The 26,623-nt window shown below is 34.7% G+C and overlaps 1 protein-coding gene across 1 annotated transcript; it reads right to left on the bottom strand.

Moving 5' to 3' along the window:
• Nucleotides 1–1,804: 1,804 nt before the first annotated feature.
• On the bottom strand, nt 1,805–3,541 carry LOC149562240 (uncharacterized). The gene is made up of 2 exons (XM_089825782.1): nt 2,200–3,541; nt 1,805–2,082 (listed from the first exon to the last, which is right to left on the bottom strand). Coding segments are annotated over exons 1-2 (420 nt in total). The 5' UTR covers nt 2,618–3,541; the 3' UTR covers nt 1,805–2,080.
• Nucleotides 3,542–26,623: the final 23,082 nt, after the last annotated feature.

Below are 26,623 nucleotides of genomic sequence, written 5' to 3'. Positions count from 1 at the left end.
CCAATATGACCAAGATTAGCAAATAAACATTGCAACCAAAACAGAAGTAGCTGAAAAGAGGTTGTCACCCAAAAGGGAGGGTAAGGGATTAAGACAGGTGGACAGAAGAAACGAAATAAGAAGATAAACCATATTGAAGTATGGAATAGAAAAAAAAACTGAAAAGGATCATGAAAAAGTGATGAAAGATGGCATCGCAGGGGAAGGCCAAAATCAAGAATTCAAACCTACATTGATGAATCCAATATAAAGAAACTTAGTTGATAAATATTGCAACCACGATATTAATAGTTAAAGGGAACTTCCCAGCACAAAAGGAAAGGTTAAGGATCAAAGTAGGTTGCAATAAGGCAGAAACAAGAACATAAATCATTTCGAAGAATGAAATAAAAGATAACAAATCGCAACAAAATGTTGCACGGATGGCATCGTGGGACCATGCAAAACAATTTGACAAGATTGAGACATGGATAAATTTTATTTCTAGATTCGATTGTGTAAGTTTTTTTACCATCAACGTTTCAGATCACACTCTATGATCTATCATTAAAATGAAAAAATACAAAAATAAAAACTATGCAGACCAAGCCTCACTAAAGAACAAGACAGCTGCTGAAATAGTTGGATTATAAACATCTATCGGAGTAGGATTAAGCACTTCAATCATCCTACATATCTGTTGTAAACTGCCAATCATCAAATAATACCATTCAAGCAACTGAGCCTATTATTAGTTGAAAATAAACGGATACTCATTGTAACACTTAGAATTGCTAGCATTGCTTCTATGAATAAAACTTCAACGGTACTTGAAAAGCTCTCACACATAACCAAAGAGTGTCAAAATAGGCATCTCCACACAGAGAAAAGACTATCACGGGGCCACATGAAGATCTGACAACATATAAAATGTAAACACTGTAGAATTGAGATCTATTTAAAAGGAGATTGAATGTGATCAAGTGTATGGAGGAGACCTTAGACGACGAGTTAGCTATGCTGTGGAGACCCGTAACCTTGATTTGACCTATGCTACAGATCCTCGTAAAAATTTAGCTCCTTCAGCTAATTTGTCAGACCACTAAACAGAGCCTGCACTGCAGGGGTTGCAGATACATTTTTTAGCACTATGTTGGGTTTCTCCCCGAAGCAATAAAGCAGAGGTCATAACAAGGCAGTAATTGCACTTTGAAGGGCCAGGGCAGGTTTGCCAAATAAATTGCTACGATGATCTTAGTATAGATAGAAAATGCTTGTCATTGTTTATCTTAACTATTTACTCATTGAGAGGTTTTTATTTGAACGAATCACATCCCCAAACTATTTATACAGGGGTTATACTGATTAGAAGTTACACAATTACCATTTTTGGAGGTGGGCACTCGGTGGATTAGGGTTCCTAGCAAGCTCCGTGTTCGTGAACATGAAATTCGTGAGAAAAAAATTCCTTAGGTCATATTTACTAAACAAAGTAAATGCATTACCACAGTCTTTTTATAAGAGCTGGGAAAGTGAAATAAAAACAGTAGTTTGAGGACTTCTTCCAGAGTTTTTTTTTTTTTTGCGGGCGGGGGGTTTCTGGCAAATCAAAATCCAGTGCGTATCAGTTTCTAAATCATTGAAGTGCTTTTGAGGAACGCAAAACAGAACGTAGAGCTTAACGATGAGAATAGATTTAGATTATGTATATTGTTAAAGAAAGGCTATACTGTGTGGATCGCGGATTGGAGAAAAATCACAGATCCATTTGTTTTCCCTACTTCCGAGTTTCATTAACACCCCAAGTTTGCAAAATAGGCCCAGGTCAAAAAGAAATCAAGGATTCTATATCACAAAATCATCATTATAAAAATATAATGTTGGGAACAAAAATTTCCAAAGCAATCGATCTCATTCCATACCTATTTGGCAATGAAAACCGTAGCTGGATGGAGTGGAACATTTACCATTCATTCATCCAATCAACAAAGTTACTGAAATCTAAGTTACAAAATAAAAAGAACTGATTATGACGCCTTTCGCCAACGGTGAAAAGTCGTCCCAAACAAGTGAGAAACATGCGGATGGGTTTCCCTTCAACTCCTGGAATGACAAGAAAAGAGAGGGTGTTTCATTTAATCTAAAAGGAGACATAAAAAGGATTTATTGCATGTATACATATGTTTAGAATTTTCAGAATGAGGGATTCTTGTGATTTACATTCTACGCCAGCTTCTGCTGCTCGCCTGGGCTTGCTTTTGCGCCTGCTTCCATTCCTTGCCAAGGCATTTGGCTTTTTGGGTTCGTCCATTGCAGATCTGGCTGATATACCATTTTTCTCACTACCCAACTCGATGCTATGACTGTCTGTGCTTTGTGAAACATGCCTTTTCCTCTTCTTCCCATTCTCGATCGCTTTGTTTTCCTTTGCTGGCTTTACATCCTCCTCTTCTTCATCAATCATATTTTCCATATCTTCTTCATCGGCATCCACCTCGTCTTTGGCCCCCTTTTGTACAAGAGGGCGCCCTCTTCTCCTGTAAGCACTAGGAGGAATAGAATCCTCCCCTCCACTTCCTGGCTCCTCGTGTTTTGAAACCGCTGTTAGTTTCTTGCCCTTCCCTCTTCCTCGGCCCATGTGACCACCTGCTGATGGTAATGGATCTGTACAGGCAAAGGATGCAGAGCCACCACTGCACTAACAGCTGACTCCAACAGAGTGCAGTGATTTACTTATTGCATCTATAGCTTTGATATAACAAATTGACTGAAAACAACCGGCATAGCAATCCAGAAAATCAGTTTATGATTCCACGAAGCTTGATTTGGTTTTGCTGAAGGCCGGAGTGGTATTTAGAATCACAAAAAATGCCCAATAAAGCAGATGGCTGTTAATGTTGAAAAATGGCCAAACGACGAGATGGGTGTTAACATATAAATGCAGAGCGTTCGCGTTTTGATTGGATCTACTATATCACACCAAGAGAAGAAAAGCCGAGACTTTGTGTTGGTGTTGGTTATCCGAAGAAAAAAACTACAGGTCATAAACGGGCATTGAAATAGCGGGCTCTTAAATTAGAAATGAATCCGGTCACATTGAAATTGAAATTAAATGAATGATTTGAGCGCCTCTTACTGTTATCTGATACTGCATCCATGAAATCAAAGGAGAGATTGGAAGTTAAGACAAAGAAGTGATAGCATGATCGAAATCAGTCATAAAATAGTAAATCAAAAGCATTTAAAGCACTACGAAATAGGAATGAATTTCTCGATCTGCTCTAATGAGGACATTATAGGAGAGTGTTTAGCCCTGCTTCCAGTTAAAGATTTGAGAAAACATGCAGAGCCAACACAATACAAATGCATGGGTGCTCCCACTTTAAGTCTTTGGCTTCAGCACTGTTTTTATATCTTTAAAGTTTCTAGGAATGCCTCTCTCCATTTGCATGGATTCATTGACCCCATCTATTTTTTTTTTTTCTCCCTTCCTTTGGAACGTATGGATGGGATGATGCACGCAAAATCTCAATGTGTTGGAAACTTTTCACCAATCAAATATGAGTTCATCTAGGTATGTGCAGATTATTCAACATAGTAAAAAAATTATTTTCTCCCCTCACTTTTGCCTCTTTTTTAATTCTTGTTTTTTCATTTTGTCTTTATAATATAAAATATTAGTGTTCATACAAATGAAAATAAAATATATATATTTAAATTCTATTATTTGTTAATATGTCAATTTATTAAGACATTAATGTCAAACCTACTACAAGATGAAATGGGAAATTATGTGGATATGTCAATTTTATGAATTTATTTTTTGAAATGAAAGGGAGGGAATAATTTGTTTATCTAAAGTAGGAGACTTATTTAAAGGGTTTTACACTTCATTGTTGAAGTTGCTACTAAGGTCACGGACCTTGTATTTTTTATATTAGTAGTAGTAAAACTAAGGTGTTGTCCCATTTTACAACTATCGAGTAGGATCATCGATGGAGGTTATCCAACAGTTCGTGGATGACACTTTCCTGAGTGGGGACTCCTTAGTGGCAGAAGCAAAATTTGGAAATCTGTCCTGTAGATGTATGTTGTCAATGCGAGACAAAAAATTAATCTAGATAAAAGTAAGGTGTTTTTCTTCAACACTATGCCAGATGTCCAGAGGAGGATCATAAATATCTTGGGTTGCAATACTGCCTCCCTCCCTGATACGTACTTGGGGCTTCCTTTGACTATGAAAGAAGTTAGCAATAGTTTTGCGAGTACCATTCTAGAAAAGATGCAAAAGAAGTTGATTGGGTGGAAAGGTAAAACTTTGAGTAGCGTAGGTAAACTACAACTTTTGACTTCATCTCTTCAAGGAATCCCAGTTTACTTCCTTTCCTTGTTCAAAATCACCCAGAGTGTGGCAAAGAAACTAGAGAAAATCCAAAGAGATTTCCTTTGGTCAGGGGGAGGAGAGTGAAATAGATTAAGTCTAGTAAGTTGGGAAATGATTTATAGACCTAAAAGTGGAGGTTTAGGAATTAGAAGGATTTCTGATCTAAATAATGTTCTTCTTACTAAGGTGGGGTGGAAAATGATGAAGGATGAGGCTAATTGGTGTATGATTTTAAAAGCTAAGTATCTGGGAAAGTTGAATTTTACTCATTGCATCTGGAGAAATGACCTCCCATTGGGATCAAGGATTTGGGGTAATATATTAAAAAAAGAAGCTTACTTAGGGAAGGAGTGAGGTGGTTGGTGGGCAACGACACTCAGGTTAAATTATGGGAGGATACTTGGCTAGTTGATAAACCTCTGGTTAGAATGAAGTTTGGGTTCTTTTGGGACCACCTCCAGGGGCAGGTGAGGAATAAGGTGTACAATATTATTGGTCCAAGGAGGAAGTGGAAAAAGTTAGAATTACAATAGGAATTCTTAGATAGCGAGTAGTTGGTCGAGGAGTTAAATGAGTTCCTCAAAGGCTACAAAATCCCGAGAGTGGCTCAAAATGATACTTTTATTTATAAGATGACCACAGTGGGGGATTTTACAATTAATTCCTCCTATAAATTAATTTTTGAAAGGGAAATAGAGCCTAAATACTGGGGAAAAATCTGGTTTAGCCGTTTGATCCTGAAGATCAATTTTTTTGGTGGACCTACATACATGGGAAGGTCCTTACCATGGATAATCTAAGGAAAAGGGAATTCCAATTACCTAACAGATGCTACCTTTGTAAGAGAGTGGAAGAGAATATTCCTCATTTGTTCCTAAGGTGTAACTATGTTATTAACATATGGGGTAAGTTGCTACAAAAGTTAGATATGGTTTGGGTGTTTAAAAATGGGTTTGACCAATTTGTTGAGAGTTGGCAATGCCCGTTCACCCACCCCCTCCTTATTCGATTGTGGAAGGTTATCCCCCTATTGTTTGTTGGGGCATTTGGATGGAGAGAAACAATAGGGCTTTCAAGAATGAAGAGAGAGGTGAGGAGATTGTAACAAATATTATTTACAAGCTTCTGGTGAAAAATATGAATAGCTATAAGTGGAGGAAACTAGTGATCCTCCCCCCAATCAGATGGAACAAAGGATTGCCAAATCCTGGGATCTCGAAAAAGGGTTCATGGAGATCAATGATTCCAAGCAACTTTCTCGAAAAAAGACAAGATGGAGACTCCTAGGGAGAATTGGGTTAAACTTAATTTTGATGGAGCCTCAAGGCTGGAGGGATCGTCTAGAGTGGGTATAGTTAAAGATGGTGAGGGCAGAATTTTTTTGGCCTTTGCTAGAAGCCTGGGGAAAGTCTCCAATAATATTGGGGAAGCAATGGCTCTGTTCTAGGGTTTGAAAATGGTTATCAGTGTTGGGTGGGAGAATGTGGAAATAGAAGGCGACTCAAAAATTATAATTGAAAACGTGAAAGGCACCATGAACGAAGGTTGGGCAATCAAAATTATCCTTGAAGATATCAGGCATTTATTAACCTTTTAAATAGTTTTGAGCTACACCATATTTTTTAGGAGGGAAATGGGGTGGCAGACAGGATGGCGACGCTAGGACTAAACGTGCAGGGTCTACGATGTTGGAGAGAATTTAGAGTTTTACCAAACTTGGTAAGATCTTTAATGAACAAAGAAATTAAATCATGACTAAGTTTAGTTGGGGTGTTTCTTTATTTAATAATGACAACTCATTGTTGAGTGGGTTGATGAGGCGAGGGCGGTATGGACAAATGAAAAGGTATGATGAAACGGGTACTTGTGATTATAATTATGCATGGTTCAAAAGGGAAAGGATATTGAAGTATGATACAAGTGTATATTTTATGATTTTCTTATGCATGTCCTCGTACTCGATGTTGAGTAGAAGTTCAAATTTTAAAAGGTTTGGGTTTATTGGGAATGATGAAAAAGATTGGAGTTGGGGCAATGACAATCAACATGTGACAACTAAGCCTAGATGTGATGTTGTCATTCACAACAATAAAGGCCTTTATGAATACTTAAAGCCACCCTTTTTTCGCCTATGTGTGACTGTATTTTTAGTAACTACCTCTATTTTTTTTATAATGCAGAGTTTTCTAGTGAAATTTGTTGAGATGGGTGGTGATCTTCTGTTATTGAGCCTTCGATGATCGAGGATAGTGTCTGTAAGCCTCTAGTTTGGTATATTCTTAAACAGGGAGGGTTTATCCCATTCATGGACGTGCTAAACAAATATGATGAAAGTTGCTCTCTACAATTTGTTAACTCTTGGGAGGATAGAAAGGTCACTATTTATGGTATTTTGTTCCATATTTTGAGAAAATTATCTCTTTGGCTACGAGCCTTGCAATGAAGGGGAGAAAATGGTAGAAGGTGACTAGGGTAGCTGATGAAGCGAGCCTAAATTGTTTCTTTTTGGAAGGTGAAGAACCCATTCATCATAGGGAAGGGTTTATGAGGGAGAAGCTTCTAGAGCCTTGGAATGAAGTCTGCCTGGTGTTGATGAAGTACTTAACACTTGAAGGGAGGTATGGTGTTTGCTACTACTACCATTTTCATCTTTTGAACTATTTCCATCACCGTGATCACATTTCTATTATGTTTTTTCTATTACATAATTTGGTTGATATGATTGTTGATGTTAAAGAAAAAATGAAGAAGGGGGTAAATTATACGATTCTCCATCAAGGGTTAATGTTTCGCCTATATCAATTTCACCTAGCTTTGTTACCCCCTAGGATTGTCGAGGTCAACATCCTTGCTCTCCCTAACCCCCTCCCCAACCAAATCCTACTGAGAATTACTGGGCCTCAAGCCCCTATCCCACAACCTTCTCCTAGTGGGTCCTATGGAGAGGAAGATTTCCCCCCAGTAAAAAAGTGAAGTCGGAGAAAGGTAAAGAAAGTTGGAGGACTCTGAAGATGAGGGGAGAAGTGGTAGGAGGAGGTCTGACAGAATTGTGAAATCCAATGCTAAAAGAAAGTTGAGGTCTGGGGCCTCGTAGGAGGAGGATTCTAATTCGAAGGAGACGACCCACCCTAGACAAAGATTAAAATAGAAGACTTCTAATTATGGTGGGAGAACATGGAGGAGGAGGTGGTGGAGGTCTCAGACTCCTCAATGTCTGGATCAGGAGGTTTGACTAAAGGTGGGAAAGAGATGACTCATGTTTCGGCTTCCAATGTGCTGGGGTGTGTGGACCTCATGTAGGACCAGTTCCTAGACACAAAGGAGAAAGTGTCCTCCCCTGTGATGGTGTCCTCACCTACTAGGGTTATAACCAATGATAATGTTATCTCTAACCACCCTAATTTTGCAAGAATTCATTAAGGTTTGGTGGATGATAACTAGCATGGGAAGCAAGAAGTCCCTAAGGAGGCTCAAAAACTAGTTGACAAAGAGTTGTAGGAGAGAATGTATGCCTTGGAGAAAAGAATGAGACTTCTAGCTAAATTCACAATCAAGGTGACACATGCTATGGCTACTACTTTGCACCTATTGAAGGATAAAAGCACAAACTTGTGTCACCTTTTATAAAGAAACGGGATATTAGAATGCGACAGTTCAACATTAATGATAGAAAAATGGTATTTGTGTTTAGAATATGAGATGATGTAAACTAATGAAATGTGTAGAATTGGATGAATTTTATGCCTATAATTTTTATTTTTATTTTGAGAAAGAATTTATTCATTTTATTTTATTTTGAAGTCCCTTTTTTAACTACAAAAAATATAGGGTGTAGTTCCCATCAAACAAGTATATGCAAATCATCTTTTTTTGTTCTGATTTGAAAATATCATATAGATGACATGTATAGATAGGGAACAAAAAAAATTAAAATTATTTTTTATCTGTATTTTCTTTGTTATAAGTACTCAAGTTCGACCTTATTAGAATCCAATAGTTTTTTCCTCCTGTCAAAACTTCCCTATCAAATCTATACCTTCTTGAAAAAAATTACATATTCATGAAGAGGATTCTCTCCTCTAGAGATAAATATGATTTTTAAATTTTTTTGATATGATTTACTATTTTTTTTCCTTTTTTGAGGGAGCATTTTCCGAAATGTTGAAATATCGACTTATAATATTTTGAGATTATAACATATTATAAATAATCAAAACTCAAAAATTTATATAATGATGATATTGAATCTGAGATCTATAAAAGGGTTAGGTTATGAATTAATTGATGATGTAGCAATTGGATACATTGATCTATTGTTGAACTCCGAAAAGGACCAAGCTGAGTATAGATTTGGGACTTATGAAGAAATTACCCAATCAACCCATCAAGCATCTTTAGAGAAAGCATCTCGCAAGAAGATAAAGCCAATAATGAAGAAAGCTTTAATAGAGGTTGGTATGACAAAAAGTGAGTCATAGGTAATTAGGCAGACCATGAAACAAAGTATAATGTATGTGCAACATTTATTAGTGTCTATTGTAGAGACATCTTCAGAACATAATTCCATATGTTGTAGCATCAGATGTACAACCAAGTGAGCCAAAGAGTAAATTGGAAAGATTAGTGGAAGCTATGACTACCAAGACAAAAAGAGTCAAGCAATACGTTAGTGGATGAGGAAAGAGACAAAAGAAATTGCTGACAATTGTGGAATCCAGTGAAGAAGAAGAAGAGCAAGAAGTGAAACAGACTGAGAAAGTAACTACTTCTAAATAGACAACAGGTAAAGCAAGGCAACCTTGGAAGCTGAAGATTGAAAAGATAAATTCAACCATTGCTAATGAAGGGAACATTGTTCAGATGAACAAATTCTATGGTTTGTATAATGATATTGAGAAAGATCAAATTGATATCTCTACTATGAGATATATAATAGTTAACAATCTAAAACTTAAGGATATTCAAGGCACAGTAAATTAGAAAGTCTATGATAGACTTATAGAGAAGAAAGAACCAGCTCAAGAAGAAGACATAGAACATCAAAAGTCTATGATAACAACCATTTGCAAGACTAATGATCAAGAAGAAGTCAAGAATTTATTGAGCAGTTTAGCACCTTACTTAAGAAACAAGGTAGGACCATTTCTATTTATGATGGGTGAGAAGGATAAAATTAGAAGTGAAACAACCACAACTATTAGTCAAATGATGACAGAGTCTAAGGCGACACCTTCTCTAGCACCTAGAACCTCAAAAGTGTCGGTAAGTGGTGCAGATTTTCCAAACCAATGTTACTATTAACATTGATGATACTAAACCTTTTGAGAGTTCCAAACATCCTAAATCTCAGACCGAGGATATTCAAGACTAATTGAAACAAATCAAAGAGGATAAGAGGCTATTAGAAGTAGAAAAGAGGAAAATAGAAGAAGCCAAACATAAATTGCTTGAAGATTAAATGAAAAGAAGAGTTGAGGAAGAAAAGAAGAAGAAAATAGAGAAAAAAAAGAAAAAAAAAATAGAGGAAGAAAAGAAGAAGAGAATAGAGGAGGAAGAAAAGAAAGAGTAAGAAAGAAAAGAAAAGGAAGAGAAGGAAAAAGAAGAGAGAAGAGTGAAAGGGGTAGCAGAGAAGAAGCAAAGGGAAGATGAATCTAAACCATCTAGTTCATCTACTCCACTTTCACTTTCTATCCCAACAAGTGATGATGATGATGATCAAACTGACTTGATCTCATCTCTGACAAAACTTATTGAGAAGAACAAGAAAGTGAAGAGCCTACAAAGAACCTTAATGGAGCTAACTAACGGATTATAGGATACTCTAGTAGTCAAGCATATAGAGGCAGATCCTGAATAGAGGGCACAAAAAGTGTGGAAATATTTTGATGAAGAATTTACAAATTTGTTGAATCTTGTAGAGTCAAAGGCCCAGATTTCACATGATGCTAATCTATTTAGCACCATTTGTCAGAACATCAAGAATGATTTGCTAAGTCTTGATACTTGTATCAACGAACTTTGGAAATGTCAACAAGATGGAAAGGTATTGTACATAAAGTTTACCTTGTCTCATAAGTTGACCAAGGATTTTGATAGTAAGATTGAAGGAAAGCTAAGTGAGCTAGAAGCTCTATCGAACCAGGTACAACAACCTTCTAACAAAGTTGATGACTTTGAAGGACAAGTGGATAGTATTCATAGTGATATCAAGAAATTGGAACTTATTAAAGAACAAATTTTGAAGAGATTATCAAATTTTAGAGAGTCTATTGCTCTAAAAATATCTATTGTTGAGAGATAGTTGGAGTGTGTCAAAGCCAAGGACACCTACTCAAACTTTTTGTACTCCAATCTTAATGCAGTTGAGATTGCATCGTACGCCCTATGTGTAATTCTCACCTTTTCTAAAACAACCAAAGATACATGGATAAAAGGTATGAATAGTCTTAAGGCAAGTTTTGATAACTGTATGAAGATATTATCAGTTTAAGGTAGATAAAAAGAGTTTTTGACATTAGATGGATAGTTTTTGATAGTTTTTGACGTTCTGACCTTTGACATTGATGTCAAAGGGGGAGAAGATGCATAAGAAAATTGTAAATAAGGTAAAGGGGAGAAGATAAAATTGTAAGGCATGAAATCATATTGCAAGGGGAGCATATGTAAGATGGATAAGTTGTAAAAGATGATTAATGTATTGTCACTATATTATTTTTGACAAGTTTTTGTTACTTAGCCAATTTTCCCTATTTTGTTGCCATTAATGCCAAAGGGGGAGATTGTTGACAATTGGCTAATGAAGATATGTAATTTTTGTTATTTATGGAAACACATGATTTACATGCTTACAGGAAACCTCAGAAATAAAGATACTTAGCTTTTGGTACTCAAAAAATGATCTAAGTATGAATTTGGTTTATAACAATGTATTGTTTTGTATGTAACTTGTCACTGACATCATATTATGATTAGTGAAGTTAGATGGAGATAGTATACATGTTGATGATGACATTTATAACCTCAAACATCATTAAAAACTGTACATAAAAGAGAATTTCATGTTTTACTAGTGAAACATGACAACAAATTTATGTTAGTGTAAATAATTAATTATTATTATGCTTTACTTAAGTTCACTTAGGTTAATGCATTATTTTATTATTTATTAGGTTAGTCACCTAGGAGTATGCATACTCATATGAGTTGTCTTGTTGACAACACAAGAGTTAGCAACTCTAATTTAGCACATGGTGTCTACAACACAAAATTTTGCATATTTATCTGAGTTGTCATGTAGACAACACAATTGTTTGCACTCTAATTAAGCACATGGTGTCTACAACATCTTTTTATGTGACACACCTATGTAAGCTTATCCTCTCATCATCACACTAACTTCTGTGCTCAATAGAGGATAATCCACTCTTGGTGGAGATGTGCTTAGTTGTGAGTCTTATCATTTCACTAACTTCTAGTAAGTCTAGAGGCCTTTATATTCAGGTACTCCTAGTGTGTATGTACATCAATAGAATTTCATATTGTTATTCTGATCGTACTTTATTGGTCCATATTGTGCTAGTGCTTGAGCTTATTGATTTTGGGTGATTTTGTCCTAAGGCAAATTCTTACATGGTATCAGAGTTGAGGGAGCTTCTCTTCATCTAGCCATTGAAGACCATTTTTGCTTTACCTCTCAGAGGGCCATCGATTCAGATCTGGCAAATCTGCAGTCATTGGGAGCATCTAGAGCCAAAGCAGACCTCACCATTATGTTCAGAGCATTGATTCAGTGAATTTTGGCTATAAATTTGCCTACCTTAGGCTATAGCCAAATTTGAGGCAATTTTTTTTGCAAACCGAACCCCCAAGGCCTGATTTGTGAATTTGGTATGATTATTTTCAGATCTGTTTAATTTATTTTTGGATTTGTATTTTCTTTGCAATATTTTTAGATTATTTTTTTGATTTTTTTGGTCTATCAAGCTTGTAGAGGAATTTTTTTTTGCAAGACACTAGGTAATTAATTCCTAACACTTGCAATGGAATATTCTGGTATCAAACTACTAACCGAACACACAACAAACCAATGATTATCCACAACACACAGTGGCATTTCACATAATCTAAAAACATATACTAATTGATATCTCCCCAAATTTTGGCCAAATCACATCCCAAACAACGAGCTTCTCAAACATCATGGCGACCTTCACAACCACTTCAATCTCTGTGGGTTCTACGTTTTATACACCATAGAAGGTTCTTCCGTGGCAAATGTGGGATTAATCCCACCACCCACTAGCAATGTCAGAACACCACTGATAACCCAAAACCTATTGCCAATGAACCCTTAACCTCTCGACAACCGACGCCATTGTTTCACACTATGGCCACCCACCTTCGTCACCACATTGGATTTCTGACATGTCGACAGCGATCCTCCTGCCCAGTCATTAGACATGTGGTGTCTGATGCAACCCCTACCACATCACTATGATAGCTCAAAAATTGTACAAAACACATCAGCATAGTTAGCAGGCCAAGTGCCTCCTTCTATATGCCTAGTCACCTACTAACGTCAGTAGATCATACTGCCACATCACTAGGGGACTATTTTTTGATGACATCATTCGACCACGACATTAAATTTGACAGACACTTGACTGTCATTAGTAGGCCAGATTGCACTACTACGATGGTCATTTGGACGTCAAATTTAACCTAGTGTTTTGTTGATTATACTCCTCACCATATTCAATTTTGATTGGATAGTTCGACTTCGGGAGGTCATAACTCAACCATCTAGACTCCAAATCAACTACAATTTTTTTATTTTGGCAAAAAATTCCTAAATTTTTTACTGATGCTATTATTTTCTAGTTTTGGTGCACAGATTTGTTATAAATTTTAGTTTTTGGTGACTATACCTATCAAATCTTGCATTTTGCAACTTCAAACGCTCCATACGAGCACATCTGGACACATTTTCAGGTTCCATTTTTTTTTTAAGTGCTTAATTTTTCATCTACTTTTTAGATTTGCAATTATATTATAGGCTTGTTGGACAAAAATACCACTTTCAGAAATATGTCCTTTTCTGTATTGTATTACTTTGATAAATCTTCAAAATTGTTGTACATTTGAGCTACAGTGCTTAGTAGTAGATTTGAACTCCAAAAAGAGGTTGTAAACAACAAAATTAGAAGCCCACTTTTGTCCATTTTGACAAGTGGCCTATTGTAAACACACTACATACAAAGTGCCAAAAGCATCATTTTTGGGGGGATTCTTTGATTGAGTAAATGGGGGGTGGGGGAGGGGGGTGGGGGGGGTGTGTGTCTTGTGTTCTTGTGTCTCTCTTTCTCTCTTGTACTCTTTTAATTCTTTACATCATGGGTTCACCTAAAACTCCACTTTTAACTTCACACAATTATACTACATGGAAAGATATTATATGGAGTAGACTAATGGAAAAAGGTTTAAATCTATATGTTGATGGTATAGTTGTAAAACCCACTAATGCTAATGCACAAGTTGATTGGCAAGTTAAAGACAACCAAGCTTTAGGAATTATTAGGAGTTGTGTTCATAAAGATCTCTTCTTCCACATTTCCAACTTTAAGGATGCCAAGGGTGCTTGGGACAAACTTGAAGGGTTGTATGGTAAGGTGGACGAGGAAAAGGGATTCCAGATTGAGGATGATCTACTTCTCTTGGATCCTAAGAATTTTGACAAAATTCAAGACTGTCAACAAAGCCAATGAATTGAGAGCACTACTTAAAGATTGTGGTAATCCCATGAAGGATGATAGATTGTGTAGGACTAGAAAACGGGTTAAATGCATAACATACTATGAGAAAATCACAAAACTCAATCAACATATGTTAGCACCCACTAGTCTACCATGAAAGCCAAACTAATAAAGAAAGCAATAGAAACCCCCTTTTTCGCTTGTAGCTCCCATGTCCTTCTTTCTTCTCCAAATGATTGTAGCTCCAAAATTGCCTATAGTGCACACAAAATTGAAGCAAAAGTCTATGATGTGGATAATGCCATGAGAATACTTGAAGTTGTGATTTGAATGTGAGAGATGGAGTGAGAAATCTAAAAGAAATTAGGACCTAAAGGCTTCCAAGACTTCAAGAGAGCCCGAAATGAGAGAAAGAGTGTCCATTTTATAATCAACACTCAAAGTGAGGGCATTGGATTTGTCACCCATAGATGTGAGATGTGGCAAGAGATTCCTTTGAGAATCCATGACACATATGACAAAATATGCCAATTGTAAGATTCTATGACACATGAAAGTCAAACTTGGCTAAATGTGGAAGAGAATCTATGACGCGTCATAAGACACCTCAACCCACTTAAAGCCAAGAATCTATGATGAATAAGCCAAATAGGGACGTGTGTAAGAGGTAAGAATATTTGATTATGAGAAGTCTTAGCCAAGTGTCAAAGGAGAATCCACGAGGTGTCATATCCAAGTGTCATGATGATGCAATATTTTATGAAATATTCAAATTAAAAATCCTTTTATTCCACAAAATAAGAATTAGTAGAAAATGGAATTAATGAAGGAAAATGGAACTTGGGAAATTAAGAATTTCCATGGTTTGTAGATAATAAACCAATTAATTAATAAAATTAATTAATTGAGGATTATAATTAGGAAGAATAATTAGAAAGAATAGGATTAAATTATGGGTTATTTAATCCTATAGAGAAAATTAGCAGATGATTGGCCAAATTGATTGAATGAATGTGACTGTATCCTTTAATGAAAATGTGATAATGATAGATATGGAATAAGAGGATGAAAAGTAGACCAAAGCCATAGTCAAATTGATTGATAGATTGAAATTGATAACATGCCAAGGACACATGACATGAATTGGTTGATATGTAACATTTAACCGACATCGTAAATGCTACAAAATTGAAATTGATTGATAAGGTTTGATCATAATAACATCGACGAACATTGTCAATGTTATTAAAATGGTTGATGATGCCATGATCTGACATTGAAAGCCTCAACAATGTCAAAGATTGGATAACATGAATGATAGTTTGACCTAGCACTGAGAGCCATGATAGTACTAAGGTCAGATTGATAAGATTGATAGGTTAATAGATTTCCAAGGCACTGAAAGCCACAACAATACCTAGGACTCAGACAAATGGTGATTGATTTGGGATGTTTGATATGTTTCGGGTTGATTAGGATTGATTCTGGGTGATTTCAAGTTGATTTGAAATGGTTTTGAGTTGATTTAATACGATTTCAAGTTGACATGAAATTGATGTGGAAGGGGATACAAATGACGAAATATGGTCAATTTGGCCAAAAGATCAGACTTAGTAAAATGAGAAAATGGGACAAATTAGTATAAAGAAGTGATGAAACCATAGATGCAAACCATTTTTGAGCGTCTACAGATTGATTCATAACATCTTGAAGAGGCTACCTTCAAAGTATGCATCTTTTGTTTCGAGTTACAAAACTCACAGGTTGACCATGGGAAGTGCCTTTACTAAACCTTCATTTGATGCATTTGCAGAAATGTTGATGTTGGAACAATCCAAGTTGATAGATATGAGAATTCTCAAGTCATCCAAGTCTACAACATTGGTGGCTAGTAATGAGAACCAAACAAATCAAGGTGGAAATTTTTTTACCAACAACAAGAAAAAGTTATGGAAGCAAAGATCACAATCACGGACACAACAATCTTCCTCCTCACAACAAGGAAATTCTTCTTCCATCAAGAAGTGAAATAACAACAAGAAGGATAAAATATTTTGTGCATATTGCAAGAAACCAAATCATGATGAGCATCATTGCAAGACTAAGAGAATAGATGAGTTCGAAAACTTACTTAGGAAGAACAAAATCAATGTGCCAAATGCTACCAAGGATTCAAATCCATCCATTTCAAAGGAAAAAGGGAAAGCACTTATGGCAAGTTCAAGTTCTTCAAGGGAATGGATTCTTGACTTAGGTGCCTCAAATCATATGGGTTCTTCAAAAGGACACTTTTCTTCATTGAAGCAATCTAAGGTACCTCACATATTTGTAGGGAATGATACATAAGTGGAAGTTGAAGGGAAAGGACAAGTTGAGATGGAAAGTGGAGAGTTCAATGACGTTCTCTATGTTCCTAACCTTAGCACTAATCTCCTTTCAATTTACCAAATCACTCACTATGGAGGTGACAATAAAGTTGAGTTCCTTCCTGATTTAGTAATGGTGCAAAATCTTAAGGATGATTCATTGGTTGTAGTGGGTAAAGTTAATCATGACACGAGCCTTTATTCTTTCTCCCACTTTGTGCCTAAGTCTCCTTCACATGCCTTGTTGACACAATCACAATCACAAAGTAAATAATGGCATGAGCAATATGGAAATCTTGCTTTCTACTATCTTTATCAACTTAGCTCAAAAAATATGGTCAAAGGTCTACCTACAATCAACTTTTCTACATGTGAATGTTCAATTTGTTCAATGGATATGCATCTAGAAGAGAAGTTTGATAAAGGGAAGCCTTGGAGAGCATCATTTGTTCTTGAGTTGGTTCACATAGTTCTACTAGTCCCTTTTGTAATGACATCAGTTAGCAAGGGTCGCTATATCCTCACTTTCATTGATGAATGTTCGTGCTACACATGGGTCTACTTTCTTAATCATAAGAATGAAGTGTTTGATAAGTTTCTAGCCTTCAAGAGTCATGTTGAGAAGCAATCAAGTAAACTCATCAAGGTTCTTTGTATGGATGATGAAAGAAAATATGTGAACTCAAGACTTAGAGACTTTTGTGAACTTGAGGGTATTGATCTTCAGAATCTAGTAGCATTTAGTCCACAAAAGACAAGTGTTGCAGCAATGAGGATCAGAACTCTTAAGTCAATGGAAAGTTGCATGATTTAAGCTAAGTCTCTTGATCCATCACTTGAAGTTGAAGCTATAAGCAGTGCTAATCACATCCTTAATAGATCTCCTCGTAATGTTTTGGATGGAATGACTCCTTTTGAGGCATGGTGTGGAAGAAAACTAGTTGTGAAACACTTCAGAGTTTTTGGTTGCCCAGCATGGCCACACATATCTTCAAGAGAATGCAAGAAACCACCACTAAGGCCTTGTGCTTTCATTAGATATGATGAAAGTGTTAAGGCATATAGACTTATGGATCCTGAGACTTATGAGATATTCGTAGACATGAATGTTCACTTTGAGGAAAGTTCACCTAGCTTATCCTCCAATCCTCTCCATACTTCATACATTGTGGAAACTAATAGTGACAACAGTGATAGTGATTCAACAAGTTCAGATATGGGGGATCCTATAGACAGATGCAGAACAAGGTCACAATATCAACACATTCCACATGCATACATTGCTACAGTAATAGGTCCATGTAATTCAAAACAGTTGGGTACACCTTGTCTTCCAATTCCAGAATCAGGGGATGACTACATAACAAATATTTTAGGTTTGTTTGTGGAGTCATATATAGTAGATTTGGAAATATTATTGATGATATGCATCTTCTCTTTGATGAAGAAGATCCTTCTTCAGTTGTTGCGAGGGAACACTCTGACCCTCTTATCCATTCTCTACATGATCAGTCTTACAAGGTTGGTATGATTGTGGATCCTTATGTACAACAGTTGTAGGAGCTCTCTTTATCATTCAAGGAGATAGTTGGTTCTTTGGGACATGTTCTACATCAATCCTTGCTAGATCTGGAATTGTTCTTTTCAACAGTGTTGGAAGGGGTGATCATCAGTATCGACATAGGGATAGTTGAGCAGTTTTCAAAGACACCATTCATCTTCAAGATTCTTTGTACAAATTGGGGAAGCATCTCATCTATACCTATGACATTGTTTCTTCCTAAGGGGAGGAAAATTATTCAATAGTCATGGATCAACTTCTACATTCATCTTGGAGTTGCTATCACTGATTGACATTCTACATTTGGGGGGGACTACCTTGATTCCTTTCTTCTTCTTCTTCTCTCTTGTGGGGGGGAATTTTTCCTCTTATGGAGTTTTTTCCTTCTCATACTTCTCTATTATATATACATGATGTATGGTGTAATGGGGGGGTCTTGATTACTCCATCCATCCATGCATCTTGTTTTTCAATCTCTCTTTTTGGGGGAGGGTTTTTCCCATGAGGTTTTTTCTCTTTCTCCATTTTCAGAGAGATTGCCTTGCATTTTTACATGGGTACCTAACATGGCCTGGTATCCGGGACTCATCATGCATTTTCATTATAGCTTTTGTAAGCTTAAGTGCATTCCCCTAAGTTGCACTTAAGAGGGGGTGTTAGTGTAAATAATTAATTATTATTACACTTCACTTAAGTTTACTTAGGTTAATGCATTATTTTTATTATATATTAGGTTAGACACCTAGGAGTATGCGTACTCATATGAGTTGTCTTGTTGACAACACAAGAGTTAGCAACTCTAATTTAGCACATGGTGTCTACAACACATGAGTTTGTATATTTATCTGAGTTATCATGTAGACAACATAGTTGTTCACACTCTAATTAAGCACATGGTGTCTACAACATCTTTTTATGTGACACACCTATGTAAGCTTATCCTCTCATCATCACACTAACTTTTGTGCTCAATGGAGGTTAATCCACTCTTGGTGGACATGTGCTTAGTTGTGAGTCTTATCATTTCAATAACTTCTAGTCAGTCTAGAGGCTTTTATATTCAAATACTCCTAGTGTGTATGTACATCAATAGAATTTCATATTGTTATTTTGATCATACTTTATTGGTCCATATTGTGCTAGTGCTTGAGCTTCTTGATCTTAGGTGATTTTGTCCTAAGGAAAATTCTTACAAATTAAAGGAAAGGAATTATTTTATTTACAAAATAATTACTTGACCAATTAGGGCTGACATCCTACATATTTACTTTAAGTTGTAAAATTATATTATGGTCTTAGCTGACTTAGAAACAATTTTTGAAAAGGTATGGTATTTATGCAAAGGACATCTTGCGAATTCAAGTGTGCAAGTTGATGTGAAAGTGTTATGTTATGATATGTGAACTTTCTATGAAGCGATACATGCAAAGTTGATTTTTGTGATCCAAGATCTAGCTAAGGTCAGAGATTAGTCAAAAAGGAAGTTACAACACCTATATACTTGAAGACTAATTACTTGTTTGGGCAGTGAGCTCTTCTTGTAATTGGAAGTGCATGTTTGGGCAGTGGGCTCATCTTGCATCTACTATACTACAACTCCTAAATGGGATTCAAAGTCTCCTAACATGGACTCTCTATAGTAAATTTTCTCATTCAATCCTAATAGGGTCCATCCTCTAATAAGGAACACATATATTAGTATATTATCTAGTGGCTATCATCCCCATTGGGGTTTTCCCTTGGCCAGGGTTTCCCTAGTTAACAAAATATGGTGTTATGAGTTATCTTTGTGCATGATTACTATTATTGTTCAACATTACTTTATTACTTTCTTATGTATGGTTCAAAGTAATAAATAATATTTAGTTGGCAACTAAAGTTTGTAAATTTGTAAATTACCGATTCACCCCCTCCCTCTCTCTCAACAATTCTGATTTCTAACAAAATTCTCAAACCTAACAAACTTTTTTTACTATATTACAGTCTTGGGCACACATTCATCTTAAGGAAAGAAGAAGAAGAAGGCAATTTTTTTTGCCTCGTATATTGATTTTGAATCACCTTTTTTATTAATGTCAAAGGGGGAGAGAAGAGAAGACAAATTGTAAGTATTATGTATACTCTATTTTTTTGTTCAGGAGGAGCCTTAGAATAGTAGGGCAATCACCCATTCCCTTTTTTCTATAATTGAAGTGCCTGTGTAAGTTTCCACTATCCATCAATTGAGAGCTTAGATATAATAGAATAAATATATGGTGTACTATTTATACTAATGATAGAATAAGTAATGGATGATCCATAATTTTGTAAATTTTCACAAGGCCACAATTTTGCAATTTTGAAATATTTTCATACTTAACCAATTTTTTCCATATGTTTCCATCAATGCCAAAGGGGGAGATTGTTGGAAATTTGGATATGATTAATAGTTAGGGCTATCATTTATGGAAACATATTTAAGATGATAGAAGTCAAAATGAAGTTTTAGGAAAATATACTTAGAAATATTGTCTAAGTATAATATTGGTAAATAGGCAAAATGAAGACAATTTTGTTTAGCGAGATTTACTAGAAGCATATCAAATAATGAAGGATTATAGGAAGATAGTAAAGATAGTATAGAACATATGGTTAAGTCTGTTTCTTAATTTTTTTTTGAGTTTTGGTAATACTTTTAGAGATAGACATGGCAAAACAGATCATGGAAATTGATAGTATAAAGAGTTTTTGGTTAAGGAATTATTTTGGTTAAGAAATTTGAAGATTTGGCAACGTACAAGACAATGCAAGGCCAAAAAAATTAAGTTTTGTGTATAAAGAAGAATCCTTTTAGTGAAGTGTGGTATTGTATCTTAATGGTATAATGTTTATATCCCCACTTTGTATGATTGATATAAATGTGAACTTGGTGTATAGAGTAGAGCAGAGCTCTTGTATATGTGATATATGAAGAGGAACTACAAGGAATGATCAAATATTAGAGATAAAAATGTGGTCATTTAAGTTTTTTATCTATTCCATATATCTATTGAAGTTATATATCCATGTTTGGGAAGTGAGCTTAGCTTGTATTGTGTATTGTAATAACAATTCCTAATAGGGTTGAGGTTTCTAAAAATGCCTAGTCCTCTAACAAGGACAAACACATTATATGCAAGTAATAGACTCCTAACATGGTCAATATATTTCACAAGATACTTTTATTATTGGATCATTTTATGGGTACCATCCTCACCAGGGTTTTCCCTTGGTGGGGGTTTTCCCTAACTACCAAAATATGGTGTTATGAATTTTTTTTATGTTGTGCATGGTGTTACTTTTTTATTTACTGATATATTAAAGTTTAATATTTTTAAAAGATATCCAACTACATATTGGAAGACTTTACTTTCTAATAGATTAACCCTAAAGAAACCCCAAAAGGAACTCCAAATAAAACTCTCCTATCAATGTTGAAAAGAAACCAATCTTGGATATCCCTAAAAATCATTCCAAAAAAGAATATAGGACTACTCCAAATTGATGTTTAAACTTTCCAAAACTCATCCTCAATTGATGGCTAACTCAAACTTCCTCAAGTAGCAAAAAAGTTTCTCAAAAATGTCACCAAAAGTATGTAGGAACTGGAAATCTACCCCTCCACTATGAGCTCAGGAGATGAGCAATAGAGCTATATATCTCTATCAATCAACTGTCATTAACTGGCCATTGAATTAAATCTAATCTTCAACCTACACTTAAGTGCATAAAATAGCATGAAAAAATGCACTCATGACTGATGATGAAACAAGAAACCTAAATCCCCTTCTCACATAGTTTAATTTATATATTTTTAACAAAACACCTTTCATATAAATATTATTTTTCTTAATGACATACTAAAATACACTATATGTTCAATTAGTCAAAAACTATTGAACATAGGAATATTTTAGTTAAATAATTATATTTATATTTATTTTATAATCTATATTTTATTTTTTCTTTAAATCAGTAACACTTATAACTAATGAAATTCATTACAACAAGTAAAGGGCTATTAATCTATAATAAAAGTAAGAAATGATTATACAATAAATGTAAGTGCAATTATTTATTTATACTCTACAATATTATATCCTAATGTATTTATTTATGCTGTCAATTAATTTCTAGCATGTTCATTACATTGACAATATGAATAAATAATTTCAAATATAATAAATAACATTATAAAGTATCAATTAAGAAAAATAGACATTTCACTATGAATGCTATGTTTCAAGAATATAATTCAAACTAATATAAGTTGGTCGACCTAAAATTAATAAAAATGTGATTAAATTGGCCTTTCACATATCCAACACAAAATAGGAAGGAGAGCCCTAAACTTTGGTCATTTTGATCTCTATTAGATTATTTGGAGGTTTTGGAAACTACTTTTTCATTAGGTTTTGTCAACACAAAATAGGAAGGAGAGCCCTAAACTTTGGTCATTTTGATCTCTATTAGATTATTTGGAGGTTTTGGAAACTACTTTTTCATTAGGTTTTGTCAGAAAACTATGGATCTTTGTACCTCCATTAATGGGGAACCTTTCTTCAAACTATGGAAGGTCTTTATACATATAAAATATTTTGGCACATCCCTTTAGATATTGATGGTAAATCTTTCCTCTTTCCCTCTATTATAGCTTTAAAAAATGAGATTTTTTGTGCCTTCTCTTTTTAGCTTGTTTTTTTTTCCTTTTGTTCTGATTGATAATCATCTTTGTTATAAGTCATTGGCTCTGAATGTACATGGAACAGTTTTGTAAATTTAACCCTTTTTTGTAATAGAATCTCTCATATGGTATTTTTTTTTTCACATATATTCCTCTCATTTAACAAAAAACATCTGTTGGGTATTCTACACTTTTGTAGAGAGCTATGTATATTGGGTACTTTTGTATTTCTATCACACATTCTTTTGTTGAAGAATGCAAGATAAACCCCATTCACCTTCTTTGATAAATAAATGCAATGAATATTTTATTTCCTTTTCAAAAAGTCTGACCCCTTATCTGAATAACATGAATGCTCAAAATCTTCTTAAAAAAATCCTTCTACTTGATGTTGAATACTCAACTCATGAGTTTCATTGCATACTCTTGTTGCTTTTATTAAAGATTATAGTTTCTACTGCAAGGATGAGGAATTTATACAAATATGCATCTATGATGTTTTTCCTCATGTATGTGTCATTTGCTCACTTGGCTTCACCCAATTCTGTGTAGACTCTTGCCACCTCTATATAGAGTGCTATCTTTTATGTGAATAACATTATACAAATCTTGATTTTCTTTTATAATTTTTCTTTGGTTCATACTTGCACCTTTGAAAAGACATATTTTCCATTATGTTTTATGAAGATACTATTATGAAAAAGGAAGCATTAGCTAGAAATAATAAACTTACCACACAAATTAGATGCAAATAAATAACAAGAGAAATAATGAACATTAATAACACAACCAATAACATACAAATATACATGACCTACAACCTTGACAATATATCAAGGAAACATCTACAAGGCAAGTATTGGTAATCTTATTGCTTAGAAGAAAGTCAGCTACATCTCCAACTTCATAGTTGTTGCTGCAATAATACTCTAGAAAAATATATGATATGACTTTATAGTAAATAAAATATATACAACCTCTTGAAGATAAGAGAAAACTCTCAACATAGAATAAAACTCAATTGACTCCTCAAAAAACTTAAAGTTTCCTCTTGAAGATAAAAGTTGTTCCTTTTCTAAAATAGAGAAATACCCTTTTTACAATCTTTTTTTTATCTTCTTTTCTTCATTGTTATCATTTTCCAACAATCTCCACCTTGACAAAAAATTACCTAATACTTTCCAAAGCCCATGTATTACACGTTTTGCAAACCAAGAGAAGCCACACTCCACTTCAACTTCTCTACCAGCATTGGTTTAGTAAATATATCTGCACAATTTTTAAGCCTGTGGAATTTTTCAAGAGATACTCCACCTTCTTCAATAACTTATCTTACAAAATGGTTATTAATATCAATATGCTTAGTTTTACTATGATAACCTAGATTTTTAGCCAAATGGATAACACTTTGACTATTATAGAATATAATCAAATTATCCTACACTTTTCCAAACTCACCCAAAAAAACCTTCAATCAAATTTCCTATTTACATGCATGTGAGACAACGATATATTTTTCCTTAGTTATAGATTGAGCAATTGTCTCTTGGAGCTTTGATAGCCAACTGATTGCTCCACCTGCAAGAGTAAAGACACAACCACCTAATGTAGATCTCCTTTTGTCCAAATCACCTACAAAATTAGAATCAATATAACCACTCATTGAAATTCTATAACTATTATTGGTGATACAATAAATACTCAAACCTCTAAGATATCGAAGCACCCATTTCTTCGCAACCCAATGCTCTTAACTTAGATTTTTGACGCATCTACTAACAACATCCATTGCATGTGAAATATCTGGTTTTGTACATACTATCACATACATTAAACTTCCTACTACATTTGTATATGGTACATGAAACATATAATCATTTTTCTCCTTAGTACTAGGACATAAACTTGAAGGAAACTTAAAATGGCAAGCCAAAGGGATATTAATAGGTTTCACATTTTGCATACCAAATATGATGAGAATCTTCTCCACATATTTCTTTTGTGATAACCAAATCTTGCCATGTTGCATGTCTCTTGTTGATTTATGGAAGTATAAATTGGATATAAAGATACTAAGAGGGGGGGGGGATGGGTGAATCAAGATCTTAAACACTTTCACTTTTCAATAATTCATTCACACATTCGCCAATTGTCTTATGTATGTAAAACTTGTAAAAGTAAACTTGTTGTAACATGTAGAACTAATCTATCACATGCATGAAAATAAACACATAACACAATATTTTCATTACCTAGAAGCCCTCCAAGGTGAAGGTAAAATTGGGGTGGGGATGACACCCACAAATCTTCACTACTGGAGTAATAAAGTTAACTTGTTAGGGTTACAATGTTTGACCATAATATATGATCTACCCTATGAGGGGCCTTCCTTGTTAAAATATTTTGAGACTGTTAGGTCTCACCCTATTAGAGGATTTAACACTTACAATAAAGTAAGTAGACTATCAGGAGATTTACATAGATCTGTTAAGACCACTTTGTTAAGAGATTTTCCCTAATTCAAGTTGACTAGAACTGATTTGATACTTGACTCTTGGTTTTTTCCGTAAGCTGATTTTGAGTCTTCTCTTTGCAAAATAATCCTCTCTCTGATCTTCTAAATCTTTTCTTCCCCTTCACTGCATTGATTAGGTCACTTGTTCTGATAAGAAATAATAGAACACTTCTACTTGACTTCTAATCTAATCTTGATCCTTCACTTCAACATTTTCATATTACTCTTTTCTTCATATCATCTATTACACCATAGCTCATACAATCTAGGTTAAAATCTTCTCTATTTAAAGTGTTCTATAAATATTTTTCTAGATGCTTCCTTATTTTGCCTTTCCATCTTAGTAATAATCACAAAACATAGGGATCTGTGATCCATGTCATAAAACATGTAAACTCTCTGTAGAAACCTCTACAAACATTAAATTTTATTTCCATTTCAGCTTGAAAATGGTTTACCTCAAAGTTTGTATCTTTTCCAACTTGTATGTAAACTCTGCATTGCTTGACACTTACTGTCTCTAATACTCGACATGTTGTTGATTCTTGATCTGTATTATACTTGGTACTTACTATGTAACTCGACACTTATATTCTTGAACTACTCGATAGGTGTTGAACTCAACTTGCATAGGAAATAATCAGTGATCACATACTTGCTTTACTCCTATAGAGCTTGGTATATACAAGTTTATATACATGACTCAACCTATATAGTGTAGCTCAATTGTAGTGATAATTGTATAACTTTTCATAGTAAATAACTTAAGTGTTTGACACTAATAGACAACAACAGTTAGAGATACCAACAATCTCCCCCTTTGACATTAGTGGCAAAAATAATTTGTCATTATTACATCATTACAAATAAAATCTAGTACAAATACTCCCCCTAAGTCTTATGGCTTTAAAACTGTGACTTATGCTAAATGAATAATGAATAAACAATGTATAAATGAATACTTATAGACATGAATCTAAGTATTATAATATCACAGTGTCATAGCCTATTTTCCTACTAAACTCTAAATAATTCCTCTTTTATTAACTTCTCTAGTGCATAATTTCTCTATTGCATGATAATTGTTCCCCCTTGTTTTTGACACTTATGTCATAGTTGTTGGAGTTGAATCAGTGGAAGCAAACCATATTTGTCATGAATTTTTGATGAACTTGGGTGATCATGGAAGTGCATGATCCCAAGTGGTTCTTCTTGCCTCCAAAATGTGGTTCTACAACTATAACCACGTTGCTAAATCAATTAAGCTATCAACCACTGAGAGATTATGATCTTCTTTGATAAGATCTTGTGCTGATTGCATTTCCCTTTGCATGACCTCCAAATGAGGTATTAAAATTTCTTGA

Source organism: Cupressus sempervirens, chromosome 4 (assembly GCF_028749045.1).
Source record: "Cupressus sempervirens isolate cs-2001-9-10 chromosome 4, ASM2874904v1, whole genome shotgun sequence".
Classification (NCBI taxonomy): Eukaryota; Viridiplantae; Streptophyta; class Pinopsida; order Cupressales; family Cupressaceae; genus Cupressus; species Cupressus sempervirens.
This window is presented reverse-complemented; position numbering and strand designations above follow the sequence as displayed.